This window comes from Eumetopias jubatus, unplaced genomic scaffold (assembly GCF_037043125.1).
Source record: "Eumetopias jubatus isolate StellerSeaLion01/CBP00866 unplaced genomic scaffold, mEumJub1_p1.0 scaffold_8, whole genome shotgun sequence".
NCBI classification, from domain to species: Eukaryota; Metazoa; Chordata; class Mammalia; order Carnivora; family Otariidae; genus Eumetopias; species Eumetopias jubatus.
Genome location: NW_028274814.1, coordinates 133,867,589 through 133,883,986, shown reverse-complemented (window position 1 = coordinate 133,883,986; position 16,398 = coordinate 133,867,589). Strand labels below are relative to the sequence as shown.

At 40.6% G+C, this 16,398-nt stretch overlaps 1 protein-coding gene across 5 annotated transcripts in view; it reads right to left on the bottom strand.

The window, feature by feature from the left end:
• Positions 1-16,398, bottom strand: part of TNRC6B (trinucleotide repeat containing adaptor 6B) — a 241,071-nt gene that overhangs the window by 164,015 nt on the left and 60,658 nt on the right. For all 5 annotated transcript variants that reach the window (XM_028115711.2, XM_028115713.2, XM_028115709.2 and 2 more), the window contains exons 2-3: positions 14,984-15,058; positions 8,364-8,454 (exon numbers count right to left, since the gene is read on the bottom strand). In XM_028115711.2, coding sequence (XP_027971512.2) covers positions 8,364-8,408 — 45 coding nt within the window. In that variant the 5' untranslated portion in view covers positions 8,409-8,454; positions 14,984-15,058. The remainder of the gene's footprint in view (positions 1-8,363; positions 8,455-14,983; positions 15,059-16,398) is intronic.

The following is a 16,398-nucleotide window of genomic DNA, read 5'->3' as shown; positions in this document are numbered from 1 at the left end:
CAGGCTCCCCACTGAGCAAGAACCCTGATGTGGGACTCGATCCCAGGACCCTGAGATCATGACCTGAGCTGAAGGCAGACATTTAACCGACTGAGCCACCCAGGCATCCCACTGCTTTCAATTCTTAATAATTTTTTTATTACTAAGTGGAATATCCTTTGCACTTACTATCCCTATTTCTCCCTGTCCTCTAAGTAACAGTTTATAATAGCCATCTTTCAAAAAGCCACCCTTTTGAAAATCTCCTCTGCCTTATGCTAGACTACACTCTCCATTTCTTTTCTTCGCTCTCACCCAATCTTAAAGCCTTTGAATTATGTCTTTGACTTAGAAACCTTTTCTCTCATATTGTTACATGAAAGCTTCCTTCACATCATTGAGACATTAGCTCAAGTGCATCTCTTTGAACAGAACTCAGCTAAAAGAGCTTCATCTCAGGGTTGTCAGTTTGAGCCGTGCAATGGGCTCCATGCTGTGCATGATGCCTACTTAAAAAAAAAGTCTAATTTTTAAACTTAGTACTACTTCATTGAACAAACATACTATAATTTGTTTATTCATTCACCTGTTGATGGACAGTTAAGCTATGTCTGGTTTGGGGCTCTTACAAATAAAGCTACCATGAATGTTCTCACTTAAGTCTTTTTGTGAACCTATGCAGTCATGTGTATTTAGGTATACACCTAGAAGTGGAATGTCTGGGTTATAGGTTAGGCATACGCTTACATTTTTTTAAAGATTTTATTTGTTTATTTTAGAGAGAGAGAGAGTACGGGGGGAGAAAGACAAGTAGACTCCATGCTGAGCGTAGAGCCTGAGGAAGGGCTCCATCCCATGACCTGAGATCACGACCTGAGACAAAACCAAGAGTTCAACGCTCAACTGACTGAGCAACCCAAGCACCCTGTATAAAGATTTATTTATTTAAATTTGAGAGAGAGAGAGAAAGTGCACAAGCAGGGGGAAGGGCACAGTGGGAGAGAGTGAGAATCTTCAAGCAGACTCCCCACTGAGCATGGAGCCCAATGCAGGGCTCAATCCTGGGACCCCGAGATCATGACCTGAGCCAAAATCAAGAGTTGGACGCTCAACCAACTGAACCATCCAGATGGTCCTGTTTAACTTTATTAGATATTTGAGAAACAGTTTCTAAAGTAGTTGTATCATTTTATACTCTTCTCTAACAATGTATGAGAGTACCAGTTGCTCCACATTCTTGCCACACTTGGTATGTTCAGTCTTTCAAACTTTATTGAGTATGTAATAATATCACATTGGTTTTTTTTTTTAAGATTTATTTATGAGGTGGGGGAGGAGCAGAGGGAGAGGAATAGTGGGTCCCAAGAAGACTCGGTGCTGACCGCAGAGCCTGACATTGGGCTTGATCTCATGACCCTGAAATCATGACCTGAGCCGAAACCAAGAGTTGGCGCTTAACCAACTGTGCCACCCAGGCACCCCAATATCACATTAGTTTTAATTTGCATTTCCCTTATGAATAATGTTGAAAACCTATTTTTATGGCCATTTGCGTACCTTATTTTGTGAAATAACTATTTATGTCTTTTGTATATATTTTTCAGTTGTTTGATCTTGCTTACTGATTTTTAGGAATTCTATATATGTTCTAGATATGAGACTTTTATTAGATAAATGTATTATTGCAAGTAGCTTTTCCATATTCTTAATGCTGTCGGCATATTAGCAGATGTTTAAATTTTTTAAATGAAATTCAACTGAGCAACTCTTCTTTTTTATGGTTTGTGCTTTTTGCAATCCTCCTAAGGTCACAGAGACATCTCTCTCTCTCTTTTTCTTCATAGAGACAGCTCTTATGTTGTTTTCCAAAAGTTTACAGTTTTAGCCCTCACATTTAGGTCTTTGATCCAACTCAAATTAGGTTTCATGTATGGCGTGGGGCATAGCAATCATGGCTCATGTATTTCCATATGGTTATCTGGTTGCTCCAGCACCATTTATTGAAAGATCTTCCTTTCCATGGGGCTCCTGGGTGGCTCAGTCGGTTAAGTGTCTGCCTTCGGCTCAGGTCATGGTCCCAGGGTCCTGGAATCGAGTCCCACATCAGGCTCCCTGCTCAGTGGGGAGTCTGCTTCTCCCTCTGCCTCTGCCTCTCCCCTGCTTGTGCTCTCTCTCACTCTATCTCAAATAAATAAAATCTTTTAAAAAAAAGAAAGAACTTTTTTTTCCCTCATTGAATTACATTAGTCTTTTGAAAAACCCTTTTAAAAATTCTAGGTTTAAAAGAATCAATTGTACAACTTCAGGATGGGCAGGACCAGTATAATAGCAGCATACTGGATAATGTGGTTGACTTTGAGACATAGAAGCACTTCCTCCTTAGCAACAGAACCTATAAATTTTAGCTAACACATATGCTAACATCATTTGAAGTTTATTGTGGCCATGTCATTAAATTCTGGTCAAAGAAATATAAAAGCACAGCTGAATGTGCAACTTTCATGAAGTCTTTCAAGGTAAGTGACAAATTCTCTCTTTTTTGCTAGATGGAATACAAATGTGATGGTTGGGGCTGGAGAGAAAACAGAATTTTCTATTTTTATAAATTAGGGAAATTTTTTAAGATATAGAAAAAAGTACACAGAATAAAATAACACACCCATGTAACCACCAGATTTAACGTATTTGTTTTATATTTGCTTCAGATTTCTCCTTTTTAAAATTTTTTTATTATTATGTTATGTTAATCACCATACATTACATCATTAGTTTTTGATGTAGTGTTCCATGATTCATTGTTTGCGTATAACACCCAGTGCTCCATGCAGAACGTACCCTCTTTAATACCCATCACCAGGCTAACCCATCCCCCCAACCCCCTCCCCTCTAGAACCCTCAGTTTGTTTCTCAGAGTCCATAGTCTCTCATGGTTCGTCTTCCCTCTTTTTTTAAAGAAATAAAAATACAGATACAGTGAAGAGTTTAGGGCCCCTGTGTAGCCAGCCCTTTCCAAATTCAATCTTTTTCCTCCCTTCCCAAATGCAACCCTCCTCTGAAGTTTCTGTATGTCTTACCTTTCAGAGACAACTTTAAGAAATCACTGGTTCTGCCTCCTCTGAGTGCCCCCTTAGTTCAGCTGTGGTCTGTGCACTACTGGCTTAGGGATCACCTGGGGCACTTGGAAAACAGAGATCCCAGGTTCCCAACTCTTGAGATCCTGTTTCAGAAAGTCCAGGGCAGGCCTGGTCACCTTCATCTTATTATAATTTTTGCACTTACATTTAAAAAAGCATGCCAGGTACAAATCAAAACCACAATGAGATAGTATTTCATATCCACTAGAATAAAAAATACATACAATAACAAACTGGTGAGGATATGGACAAATTAGAACCCTTATACACTCCTGGTGGGAATATAAAATGGTACAGCCATTTGGAAAACAGTTTGGCAGTTCTTCAAAAAATAAAACACAAAGTTACCATATGACCTGGCAATTCCACTCCTGGTTATTCACCCAAGAGAAATGAAGGCACAAAACCTTATAAGGAATGTTCACAGCAGCATTATTCATATGCACAAAGCACCCACTCTCCTTGTATGCATTCTTCTACACCAGGTGACCTTTCTAAGAAGTTTCTCTGATGGGGCGCCTGGGTGGCTCCGTTGGTTAAGCGACTGCCTTCGGCTCAGGTCATGATCCTGGAGTCCCGGGATCGAGTCCTGCATCGGGCTCCCTGCTCGGCAGGGAGTCTGCTTCTCCCTCTGACCCTCCTCCCTCTCATGCTCTCTATCTCTCATTGTCTCTGTCTCAAAAAAATAAATAAAATCTTTAAAAAAAAAAAGTTTCTCTGATATAAGTAAACAGAATTGATTACTCTTCATATAACTTCTTCAGGATGGAGGACTGAACTTAGCATGGACTTTGGAGTGAGACTTGGAATCCAATCCAATTTATGTTGTTTGCCAGCTATGAAGACAAATGGGAAAAATACCTATCCTGCATAGTTTCTTTCCCAGTTTGCTCTTAAAATACCAAAAGCCATAAAATCTTGTTATAATTTGCTAAATCAGATTCAGTCTCAGATAGAGATATCCCAAACTTAAAGAAGCAAAAGACTTGGGACGCCTGGGTGGCAAAGTTGGTTAATCATCTGACTCTTGATTTCAGCTCAGGTCATGATCTCAGAGTCGTGAGATCAAGCCCCACATTAGGGTCCACGATGGGCTTGAAGCCTGCTTAAGATTCTCTCTCTCCCTCCCCCTTTATCCCTCCCCTCCCCCTTTATCCCTCCCCCTCCACTGCCCCGCCCCACTCACTCTCTTTCTAAAAAAAAGCAAAAGACTTAGTCTAAATTGTCTCATTTAAATCTTTGATATAAAGCCAATTAATAGATCACTTTATTCTTTGTAGACAAAGACTACGTTTATTCATTTATTACTTTGATAACAGTAAAGAGAACATTATAGCTAAAATGTTTGCTTCCTGATTGTTTTTTATTTATGGTAATTAAAAAAGACACATGGGCACTTAAATCCATAGCTATAATTCTTAAACTCTAGAGCTTATTTGTTTTTGTTTTTTTTTAAATACTTTTTTTCAAAGATTTTATTTATTTATTTGAGAGAGAGAATGAGAGATAGAGAGCATGAGAGGGAAGAGGGTCAGAGGGAGAAGCAGACTCCCTGCTGAGCAGGGAGCCCGATGTGGGACTCGATCCCAGGACTCCAGGATCATGACCTGAGCCGAAGGCAGTCGCTTAACCAACTGAGCCACCCAGGCACCCTATTTGTTTTTGTTTTATTATAAAATGCTTAACTATACAAAGAAGTACAGAGAATGAGATCACAAATACTCAACTGCTCAGTTTTATGATAATTTTTTCTATGCTTGCCAGATTTCACTTAAAAAATAAACATTCCAAGCCTATAGCTGCAGAATCTCTACAACTAGTAAGCCAACACCAACTCGTTTAGAGTATCAACCTAAATTATACTAAATGTAAAGTGAGAAATAGCTGTGGAGTTGAAATTAAAAATTCTGATCCATCCTTGGTAAAAAATATAGCAGAAGATTATATCAGCATTGACTGGAGACTGTCCCAGGAGTCTTGGCTGTTGCCTCCTGTTTCATATGTCCTTTCGTGGGATCTATTCCTTGTCTGTGGTCCCTGCCACCTGACTCGGAGAACTCAAGATCTAATGGAAATCAGGCCACAGGCTGGGTTGGGCCAATCAGATTCTCTTTCTTTATAGAGAATTTGACTGTCGAGATGCAGATATTCTAGTGTGTCCTCTACATTAACACTAGTTGTTATGAGAGCAAATCATAAAGTAAAATGCACATCTCACCCTCCATGCTTTAGAAACCTATTGCCTGTTTTTTAAACTCCTTAGCCTAAGATAATCTTAGATAATGGTCTCCATCATTCCCTCCTCTTCAGCTGGAACCCAACACTCTAATCACTATTAAAGATGACCTCAAATTTTCTCCTTGTCTTCCCGCTGAGAGGTGGAATCTGTTTCTCCTCCCCTTGAATCTGGGGTAGCCCTGGGACTGGCTTTAATTCACCAGGAGGTGGGGAAAGGAAAGCTGTTTGACTTCTAAGGCTGCAGCTTCTGCGTGCTTGCAGTACTCTCTCTTGGATCCCAGTCGCCATGCTGTGAGAAACATTCCAAGCCATGTACAGAGGTCATATGGAGGAGATCCTTGATGCTTAGGTCAACAGCCTCAAGCTGAGCTGTCAGCTGCCAGCCATGTAAATGAGGAATTTTGGATGTTTCTGGCCAGTTGGGCCTCCAGATGACTACAGCCCCCCAACACCACTTTGGAGCAGAACTGCCCTATAGAGCTCAGTGAATCACAGATCATGAGAGATAATCAAAAGCTGCGGTGGTGATTTATATATATATATCTATTTCCCCCTCTATTATTAATATCTTATCTCAGGACCTTTGTCACCATTAATGAACCAATATTGACACATTATTATTAACTAAAATCCATACTTCATTCAGATTTTCTTAGTTCTTACCTAACATTCTTATTCTAGTCCAGGATCTCACCTAGGATATTGTATTACATTTAGTCATGACATCCCCTTAGACTCCTTTTGGCTGTGACAGTTTCTCAGACGTATCTTGTTTTCTCTTGACAGTTTCGAGGGTAGTCTTGGTCAGGTATTTTGTAGGACATCCCTCTATCAGGATCTGTCTGATGTTTTTCTCATGATCAGAGTGGGACAACGGGTTTTGGGGAAGAAGACCACTGAGGAAAGGTACCATTTCAGCCCATCACATCAACGATATGTACTATAAAATGACTTATCCTGTCTATGTAGACCTTGACCATCTGGTTGAGATGCTGTTTGTCAGGTTTCCCCACTATGTGAAGCCACACTTAAGGAATGGGGACTTAGGCTCCACATCCTTGAGGGTGACATATCTACATAAATTATTTGGAATTCTTCTGCCCAAGAGATTGTGATAGTGGTTTTAAACCACTAATTTTTGGTGTGGTTTAATACACAGCAAGATATCTGAAATGCACTCAAATCTTTTCACCATCTCCTGTTAGACCTCACCATTTATATATGCGACATATGCCTCATTCTGCTTATAATGCCCTTCCCACCTCCACCCACCCACTCACCAACCAACCAATAAAAATGAACAAAAACCCTTTATTTTTCCAACAAAACTCCAGTGTCACCTATCATGAAGCTTATCCAGAAGGAATTCTTTACTTTGACCTAGCTCCTAATACCACACAGTTAATGCCACTATCATTGCCCTTATGGTATGGTTCCCTCCCTCAACTACACTACAAGTTCCCAACATGCAGAGACCCTGCCTTATGTAACTCTGCACGCCATACCTGGGATCATCAGCACATACCTGGTGTCCCATAAGTGTTTGTGAATTAAAGAATTAACTGAATGACTATAAAGGTGTATTTTTTTAATAATACCTCAATTTAAAAGAATAAAAGAATAAAAAGAGACAGCATAAATAAACAGCTATAATCCAAGATGTGTCAGTAAATCTACAGTAGAACTGGAGACTACCTCATGATGCACAGTTCCACTGTGCAATAGCTAGACCAGGCACTAAGAAAACCGATCACTGCATTTAGTGAGTCAAAGCCACACATAACAGACAAAATAGTTTCTGTTTTCAGATCAGTGTGACAACATAGGCACATAAATACTAAATAAATTAGATCACACGAGTCTCCTTCTAAGGGAATCAGGCCAATGAAGTCCATATCCTCGCCTTTGGATTTCCTGATATGTCATCAAAGACTTTTTACAGAACATAATTTTCATATTTAACTTCTAAAGTGTGGAACAATGAGACAGATTCATGGGTAACTGTGTTAGTGCTATTCAATTTTCTCTTTTACATACACAGCAGGGAAATTAAATAAGCCCTGAAGTGGTCCTTGGGAAAAATATAAGGAATAGTCACTGTGTCTCCAAAGGATTCAAAGGCTTCTGAAGTTTTACATTAATACTAACTCTGTCAACTTGTCTTCTTTCAGTATTTACAATAGCGGCTTTCACTAAAACAGTAGAATGCTCTGCGAGAAAGTGATTGGGTCATACAAAACTGCATTCTAGTGACCAGGGGAAAAAAGCCCTCCCACAGAGAATACCAGTAGCACTGGCAGCAGCAAAAAGACTCCCCTCAGGAAGGTCCAGGGCAGCAGACTGGGCACTGTCCAGGACACAGTGTGAGATACCCTTGGAGTGCTCAGGAAGGACTAGGGACAACTTTGAAAGGAGAGAGACATGAAGGTGACACTGAGGGTCCCAATATGACCAGGCAGAGAAAAAGCCCAGGAGAGTCAGGACATGGAGCCAGATATAGAGATGTACATAAGCACACAGATAACAATTCATATACAGGGTTTGCCAATGGTTAACATTCATTCACGCCTTAGCTTGAAAATCCAAACCTAACAAATTACCGTTTAAAGATTTATAGTAAAAAATGTCTAAAAATTATTGATGACATCTCTGTGCAGCAAGAATAAGGGACAGGCTTTTTACTTTTTACCTTACACATTTCTGACTCATTTTAATTTCTTAAAATAAGAATGCAGAACTTGCACAACAAAACATTAAAAGATAAAGTGCTACCACTGCACAAACGAAGCATAAAGTTCTCTATGAGTTCAGTAAAATTTGTTTTAAATTGGTCATAGAGCACAACAAAAATGGCTATCAAGAAGAAAAAAAAATCTTCTCAACCTTAGGTTAGGTTTTAATCTAAATCAAGATAGTTTCTAAATTCACCTAAAACAAAACACCCACTCTACTCACCCACTGCCTGTTTTTAATTTCTACCCAAAGTGTTTGCATCTTTAGTAATTCACTGACCTTAGAACTGCTTTCTTCCGACACTTCTCCCTCATTGGTTTGCATGGGAACAGACTCTGTGCAAAACTCTGCAGAAACACACAAATACTGCCTAAAAGAGGTAAGAGGAGAAAAAAAAGGAATTCAGTGCAAAAATCAATTTTCCAAAGATTAGACTGAAACTGGATCACCAAGGAGGCAATAACCTTAAGTAATGTGTGTGTGTGTGTGTGTGTACACATGCGCGCGCACACACGCGCGCGCACATCTTTGGTAAGAAGGGAAGGAGAGAGGTAGGAGGGAATTTTCCCTACCTTAGGGGAGGATAGTTAGGAAATGTTGAAGATACTGGGGTATTAAACAGTTCTAGATTTCTTTCTTCTTTTTTCTTGATTTTTGGCAGAGGTGACAGTGAAAATCTTCAGCAACTCATACAGTACAAACGGTGACCCGTCAGAAAGGATGCCCACTTACTTCAAGCAGTGGGCCAGCTGTTAGGCTGTAGCAGGTCATACTGCCTGCATATTACAATAGGCTATTGAAACTGGCTGGATTTCCTGGGTTTATCATTTATGTTCAATATTTGTGGTATATTTTTTAACTGAAATTATGGTACACGCTAATGGTGGATCCCACTTTTTAAAGAGGATTTGCTTAATGAACTAAATATCAATTAATTTATTTTTACATGAGAACAGGCTGTCCTAGGGCAAAACAATAAAAAGTAGTAATTTTTCCTCTAAGAATAAAATGAATCAAGTTGGGTTAAAATTTTATGAATTAAAATGTACCAAAAGGAAACTACTAAAAGTGTATGTAACATTCAAATTTTCATTCAATATGTAATTCCTGAGGAATAACTACTCAAACTGACACAAAACAAATCTCCACCACATTACAGGTAATCAATGTTTTAAAAATCCTTCTAATATTTTATTTTATTTTTTTAAAAGATTTTAAAGAAGCTTCTCCCTCTCCCACTCCCCCTGCTTGTGTTCCCTCTCTCACTGTGTCTCTCTCTGTCAAATAAATAAAAATCTTTAAAAAAAATATAAAAGGTTCATACCTACAAAATATAAAAGCTAAAAAGAAGCTTGCCCCAGGATGTGTGTGTGCAGAGACTCTCTTTATAAATGCAGCAGCCTGGAGATACGGTGTGGAAATCTGTTTCCTCATCTGCTGGGTGAGAGAGGAGTATCAAAATATCTACTGTGCTCACCTAATGAGGTTTTTTGGGAACCAATGTGTATTTATGTGACATGAAATGTAAAATTGGTACAGTGGGAGCTCTGTTAATCAAGCCCCATTCACTCACTCCAGATGAACTGACACTGCCCATTCCCAGTGCAAAACAGATGCTCACCGCAAGGGAAACAGGCTTTCTCTAGCTGGTTTTGCCCCTCATCTGTTTATGACAGTTGTGCAAAAATAAACTTGCTCTTTCTATGAAAATTAAATTGACAGCACTGGAAAAAGTCAGGAAGCTACCTAGAAGGATGTTGTATGCAAACTGCTTCACAAATGTCCTTAAGCTCTCATTATACTTTACAGAAATACAGACTGTATTTCATAAATGATGCATTATATGGACAGCGGACAGAGAAAGACACCCCAATGATTTCTGTGCCATTTCCGTTTGAATGTGCTTGGAAAGAGGAACCTCCTTCACCTCTCCCGAGGTCTTCCTCCTGGCTCTTCTCCACATGTACAGGTTCCACCCCGGAGGATCCTTTCTGAATGGTGAGATTGGAGAAACAGGGCACGTGAGCTCAGCCCTTTTCTCTTCCTTTTGGAAGCCAGCTGTCCCCAGGGAGCATGCACTTTCCTCTGCTCTTGTTCCCCTAAGTGCAGGCCCCTCACAATTACCTGGGACTAGGTAAGCCTGTTGAATATTGAGTTCAGTGCTAGGAAGTTCACCTGCCTATAGATGTACACCATATTCTCCAATATAGCTTTATTAGTAACAGAGATGATACTTCGGTCTCTCAAATGCCCTACTCTTTTATTTCTCACTTGGGATAGAACTCAGCCAAGGGAAAGAGTGCTATTTATTGGGTCTCTCAAAGACCCTAATATCTGGTACGTGAGACTAAAGTTTTGATAAATACACATGAAGGAAAATTTGGGGAGCAAAATGCATGTGGAATTTCTAAGGTTTCTGTTGGGGCAGGACTTTGGGCCTTGGTCTTTTTAACGAGGGAGCAACGTGTTTCAATCTTGCAGAGGTTTACATGAGGCCACATGCATTTTTACTGTCACACACCAGCTTTACACAATTAAGCCCAATTAGAAGTTTATAAACCACAGGCTACACTGTATTTTGACATTAGTGATGACTGTAGTTATGGTAACTTTGTCTTCAGGTAAGTGGCTGTTTCTATAGAGACAAGGCTGAATACACCAGGCACACAAGCCTTAGCAAAGGCTTGGGGGCTTTGCTGGTGACAGCAAGGAAAGAAGCCACAGTCTGTTGTGGTGGTGGTACTGAAGGCTCATCTAAATGTCAGCTGTGCAAGTGACCTCAGCATTCATCGGCCACTGTGGCCTAGCAAGCAAATGCCCGCTGTGCTGGCCTCAGCAAAGGGAACAGGGCATTAGCAGGCTTGGTTGGCTTCAAAGTACAGAAGGCTGCTGCCTGACCTTGAATTATGCAGGCACAGCTTTTCCTAAGCAGGCATGGCTGAGGCAAAAATTAGACTTTAGGGAAAAGAGACTTTCTTCATACAGGTCTTTTAGATATTAATGAGTAGAACAATTATTTGCTGCACATAAGCTGCAAGGCAGCTGAATTTCAAACGACACATGTGCTACAAAACCAGTGAAGTTCTATGTTTAAATTGTTTGTGCTCAGCTTACACAGGCAATCCAAACGGGAAATGGAAATTAAAGAGATGTCTCACTTAATACTCATAGAAGGCAGGGAGGCAGGGAACTTACAGATGAAGGGAAAGAACTTGGTAATTGGGGCTGCCACTACTATAAATCCCTAAAAATTGCAAAAAGAAGGTGATACTTCAAGTATTAATCTTTAAAGCAGAAGACAGTGTACATTGGTTGGGTTTTTTTGAGATACGGTAAAGGCCCAGTTCCAAATTTAACCTCCTGCTGGCAGATTTTTCCAAATTGGGTGGAAGTGTCCAAGTCGTGGATTCTGTACACTGGCATGGGCTAACTGGATATCCTGGAGAGGCTCAAACCAAGAGGACCTCACCCATCCTCCTTCCCTCAGATAGCAACGTGGCAAGACTGAGTACAGCATTCTGAGAACCTACTTTTATCAGAAATTACTGCTCATGGGCAGGAGGTAGGCTTACTTTCTGAATCTGGTGGCTATGGGGACAGTGCTGAAACAATTTTGTATAGCCTTGGAGTTCATATAATTTATATACTGTTCTGATCTATTTTGGGATCTCCTAAAGGCATAATCTATTTTGCATATCAATTTTGCCCAAGAAAATATCCAAGAGAAGAGTGGGTGGTAGTGGGGGTTTGTCCTCTTAAAAGTGGGAGCAGTACTGTTCTGAGAACCCCTCTGCCCTAAAGGGGAACGACACACCCGACATGATCAGGATTACTACTTAAGACCAATGTGCCAGGAGACAGGAGTTCTTGTGTGTTAGGGGAGGAAAACTCGCCCACTCTCAATGCTTCCTTCCATGGGAGGCAATATCCCTTTACTACTATTGGCCTTACATTCCTGACATGCCGTCAGGATGAAGTGACTTGTCCGGTCAGTGAGTTTGGAAGGGGAAACTGGGCTTGCATAGTCCAGCACCCCGCTAAGCCCTTTCCTGTGGGGGCAACTATTCTGCTCTGCTCCTTCTAGAAGGCGGGTCTGTCCCTGACTAGTACTTCTGGGTGAGGAAACCTGTTAAGTTTCAGAGCTGAGTATTAGAAAGCCGACTTGCTTTTAGACACAAGCCCAGTTCTATGTCAACTTTATTAGTAATAAAAGTGAAAGTCTGATCTCCACCTGCTTTACTCCTTCATCCTATATGTCTGTGGTTCAGAACTTGCTCAGGGGAGAGAATGTTTTTTATCAGGTCCCCTTCAATTCCAGGTTATATCTGGAACGTCTCCTCTTCAGAATTAAGTTTTCTATATCGGTCTTATCTTCCCAATTATCCCATTGCCATAATACGAACAGCAGACTTTTAGTTTATAAACTTTTCAACGCTATTTCTAGCTACTCCCCATGCACACACTATCCCCCACTTCACACAGGCAAATCTTCTCTCTATTCTCTCCACACAATTTGCTAATTTAATTTCTTTTTAAAAAAATTTATTTAAATTCAATTTAATTAACATTGTATTATTAGTTTCAAATTTAATTTCTGTTTATGCAGTTCATACCCGATTTGAAAACCCTTCCCCTCACCACCAATCCACATCTCTATCCTTCTAATACCCAGTCAATTTTTATTTCTAAAAATCTTTCCTGATTAATATCATATAGTCTGCCTACTTACTGTATGTCCTATCATACCTATTTTTCTATTTCTCCTTTCTTTAATTTGTCCTCATTTGTGTGTGTGTGGTTTTGGAACTATTCTTAATATTTTTTAAGGTGTTTCTTGAAAAAGCCTTGCTGACATTCTTGTGAAGCCATGGCTTAGAGTTGTGTGTAAGGGTCTAAGTGAATTTTACTGCCCTTCTGACAAAATGGAAGGAGAATAAAGTAGGCCATGGAAAAGTATGTGGTTGAGCTAGGGGTTCCACTCGGGAAGTGACAAAGGGACCAGTGTATTGGTGCTAAGAGAGTGATGATAAAGTCAAGGCAAAGTGCACTTATGTGAAAATTCACTGGAGGGGGCGAACAAGTGGTAGTAAAGCTGTCAAAGCTGATGTGACAACACAAGCATTTGATTTCTGCTCTGGCACATGATTTCACCTCAGAGCTGTCACCAGCTTGCCGTATGTGGTTAAGTGACCACTGACCTGGTGTTGCTGCAGCACACACGGAACAGAACTCAACAAATGTTAACGACAAACATGAGTAAAACCATACATCATACCGCACGAATGCTTGGTCTTCTCTAAAAGCTGGCAAATAAGCTCTCCAGGATCTAGCCCTCACCTGTCTCTCCAGTGCCATCAGCCAGATCTCTTTTTCCCTTTGCTCCAGTCATAATGAACTACTTACAGTTTCACAAATGTGCCAGATTATTTCCAGTTTCCATGTTTCTGTTCATACTACTCCTTCTGCCTTTCCCTCCCCTGGTGCCACCAGAGAACACCCTACTCTCATCATTCAAGACTCAGCTTTTACAAAGAATTTCCTGATCCATCTCTAGGCAGAACTGGCGATTCTTCCCTCAGTGTCCCCAGTGGATCTTGTCTGAATTCTGTTATATGATCTATAATGCTCTACTGGTTTTACTTGCTTACATAGATGCTTCCCTTATGACACCATCAACTTTTTGACACCAGACACCGTATCTTGTTAATGTCTGTATTCAACATTTATCTAAAACTGTATACCTGGCATTTCATAGTCAATAAATTTCTATGTAGGAATGACCAAATTCATCAACTAAAGTCCTTTTTATTTAAACCGCAATAGATATCAATTCAATAGATACTTCCTGGATCCCTACCACACACCAGATGGTGCTCAGCCAGAGTACTACAGTAGAACAAGTTTTGGCTTTGAAGGAGCAGAGTCATTCATAATTCTTTGTCAGTTATTAGCTGTGTAATCTTGGGCACTTAACATTCTAATCTTCATTATTTTCATCCGTAAAACTTGTCAGGAGGAGGTGTTACAAGGATTAAATGAAATAATACATGCATAGCACTCAGCAAGGTGTCCAGGAACAGCCAACAGGCACTAAAAAACCAGTTAGTTCCCTTCCAAGAAGTCTCAAAGTGTTTAGAGACTAGTAAAGGAGACAGAGACAGATAACGCTAATGTAAAATACTGAATGCTTTATTATAGTCATAGTAACGGGTGCACCTAGAATACAGATGAGAAAGGTGGCCAAGGTGGCCTGGGATACGAGAAAGAGCAGCGGATAGCTGCATTCTTCTCCCCTCTTCCAAACTCCAAGTGAAGAGAAAAGCATTGACCAAGGCACAAAGCCATGAAAAAGAACTATATATTTGGGAAATAGAAAACGGCCCAGTAGGGCTCACAACAGATAGGGGTGCACTAGAAAAGCAGCCCAAAACATCGATTGGAGTTAGGTTCTCAAAAGCAGTTTGTAGGACGGCATCTGTAGCAACTGAGAGCTGCGAGAGCTGTTTGAGCAAAGGAGCGACATGAGTAAATATATCATTTTGAAAGCTAGTCCTGGCAGTAATGTGGACGATAGACTGGAGTAAGGACAGATTAGAGGCAGAGAAACTAGGAATACGCTCACAGAAAACTGTGGAATTGCTAAACCCTAATAACAAATTCTAGCTTTATAAAAGGATGAGGCACCAAATGTCACTATCAATCATTTGGATTGATGTGCTTTTTAAAGGGACCTACTGAAGTAGAAATGCAAAGAGCTGATGTGATGGCCACTTTAAATACCCTCATGGAACAACTCGGGAAAGGAGCAATAACGTCAAAATGTACTCTTCTTCTTTTTAAGATGAAGACTCTCCCATTTCACTGCTAATACATGGTGTAATGAAATTTTAATAACTTACCTTTGACAGTATCCTGGGGCAACACAAGCCCGTGAAGATGAGTCTAGACTACATTCAGTGCAAAAAACCAAAACCCTAAAAAGAGAGAAAAATCACAGTGAGCTGCGTGCTCATAGTAAGATGCATGGGAAGCAGCGGGGTACAGTTCTGAATCGGGGAGCCTATTACAAATCCAGGCTCTTCCATCTACCAACTATTGACTGTTGGGCCAGTGGCCTAACCTCTCGAGACTTAGCTTCCTCATTCAACATTGAGAACAACAGCACCTTCCTCACAGGGTTCTGTGGAAGTTTAAATGGAATATGCATAAAACAGCATAGGGCAGGGCACCAATCACATGCTCAATAAAGGTGAGTGGTTATTAAGAATGTGAACTGAGGGGCACCTGGATGGCTCAGTCAGTTGAACGTCTGACTCGATTTTAGCTCCGGTCATGATCTCAGGGTTGTGGGATCCAGCTCAGGTCATGATCTCAGGGTTGGGAGGCTCCACGCTCAGCGCTGAGTCGGCTTGAGATTCTCCCTCTCCCTCTCCCTCTCCCTCCCCATGCTGGAGCTCTCTCTAAATCAATCTTAAAAAATACCCAGTGTGAACTGAAATACCTTCTGAAGAAACACTAAAACCTATATTAAAACTTTATTATTGATTTTACCTTATCTGTTCTACCAGAAAAATGCCAAGTTGCCTTTTCAGCTTCTCCATTTGACATGAGGATATCTCATGATCACTTCAGATTCAACGCATCCCAAACAGTATTCTTTATCCCCTGCCCAGATCTCATTCTCCTGTCTCCACTGTCTTATCAAGGGCACCATCTTCTGCCCAGTTGCTTGGGTCAGAACCTCGGGTTCATCCTGGATTTCTCACCCTATCCCAGGCCTCTCACAGCCCCCTTAGCAATCCTGTCATTTCTGATTCACAGCATGTGAATTCTTCACTTCCATTGCCATTATCACTCCTTGCTAGTGGAGGCCCCTTAGCTAGTCTCCTGCCCCAATTCTTGCTCCTCCCCAGTCTGTTCCCAAATAATGGCTGGAATGGCCTCTTCAAAATCAAACCGGATCATAGCAAGTTGCTAATAGACACAGTGAAAATTTTATTTCATGATGGAATGTCTCTCTCTTTATATATATGAAATACATACTTACATATGTGAACATACAGATATACAAATATATATGAAATGAAAGCCACTTAATATTAGACATTTAAAGGTCCCAAGCCAGTCCCTTCAATTTACAGTGGCAGAAACAAATGCCAGAAGGAGATCCTGCTCAAGATTGGACCTCTGTGTGTGTGCAAAAGTGGTCAAAACAATGCTGGACAAGCCCTACAGAAACTCATCTGTGATTAGCATCCGCACTGCTGTCAGAATGCCTGTCACTATTTGGAAGTTGGGCCCTTAGTTTCACAAC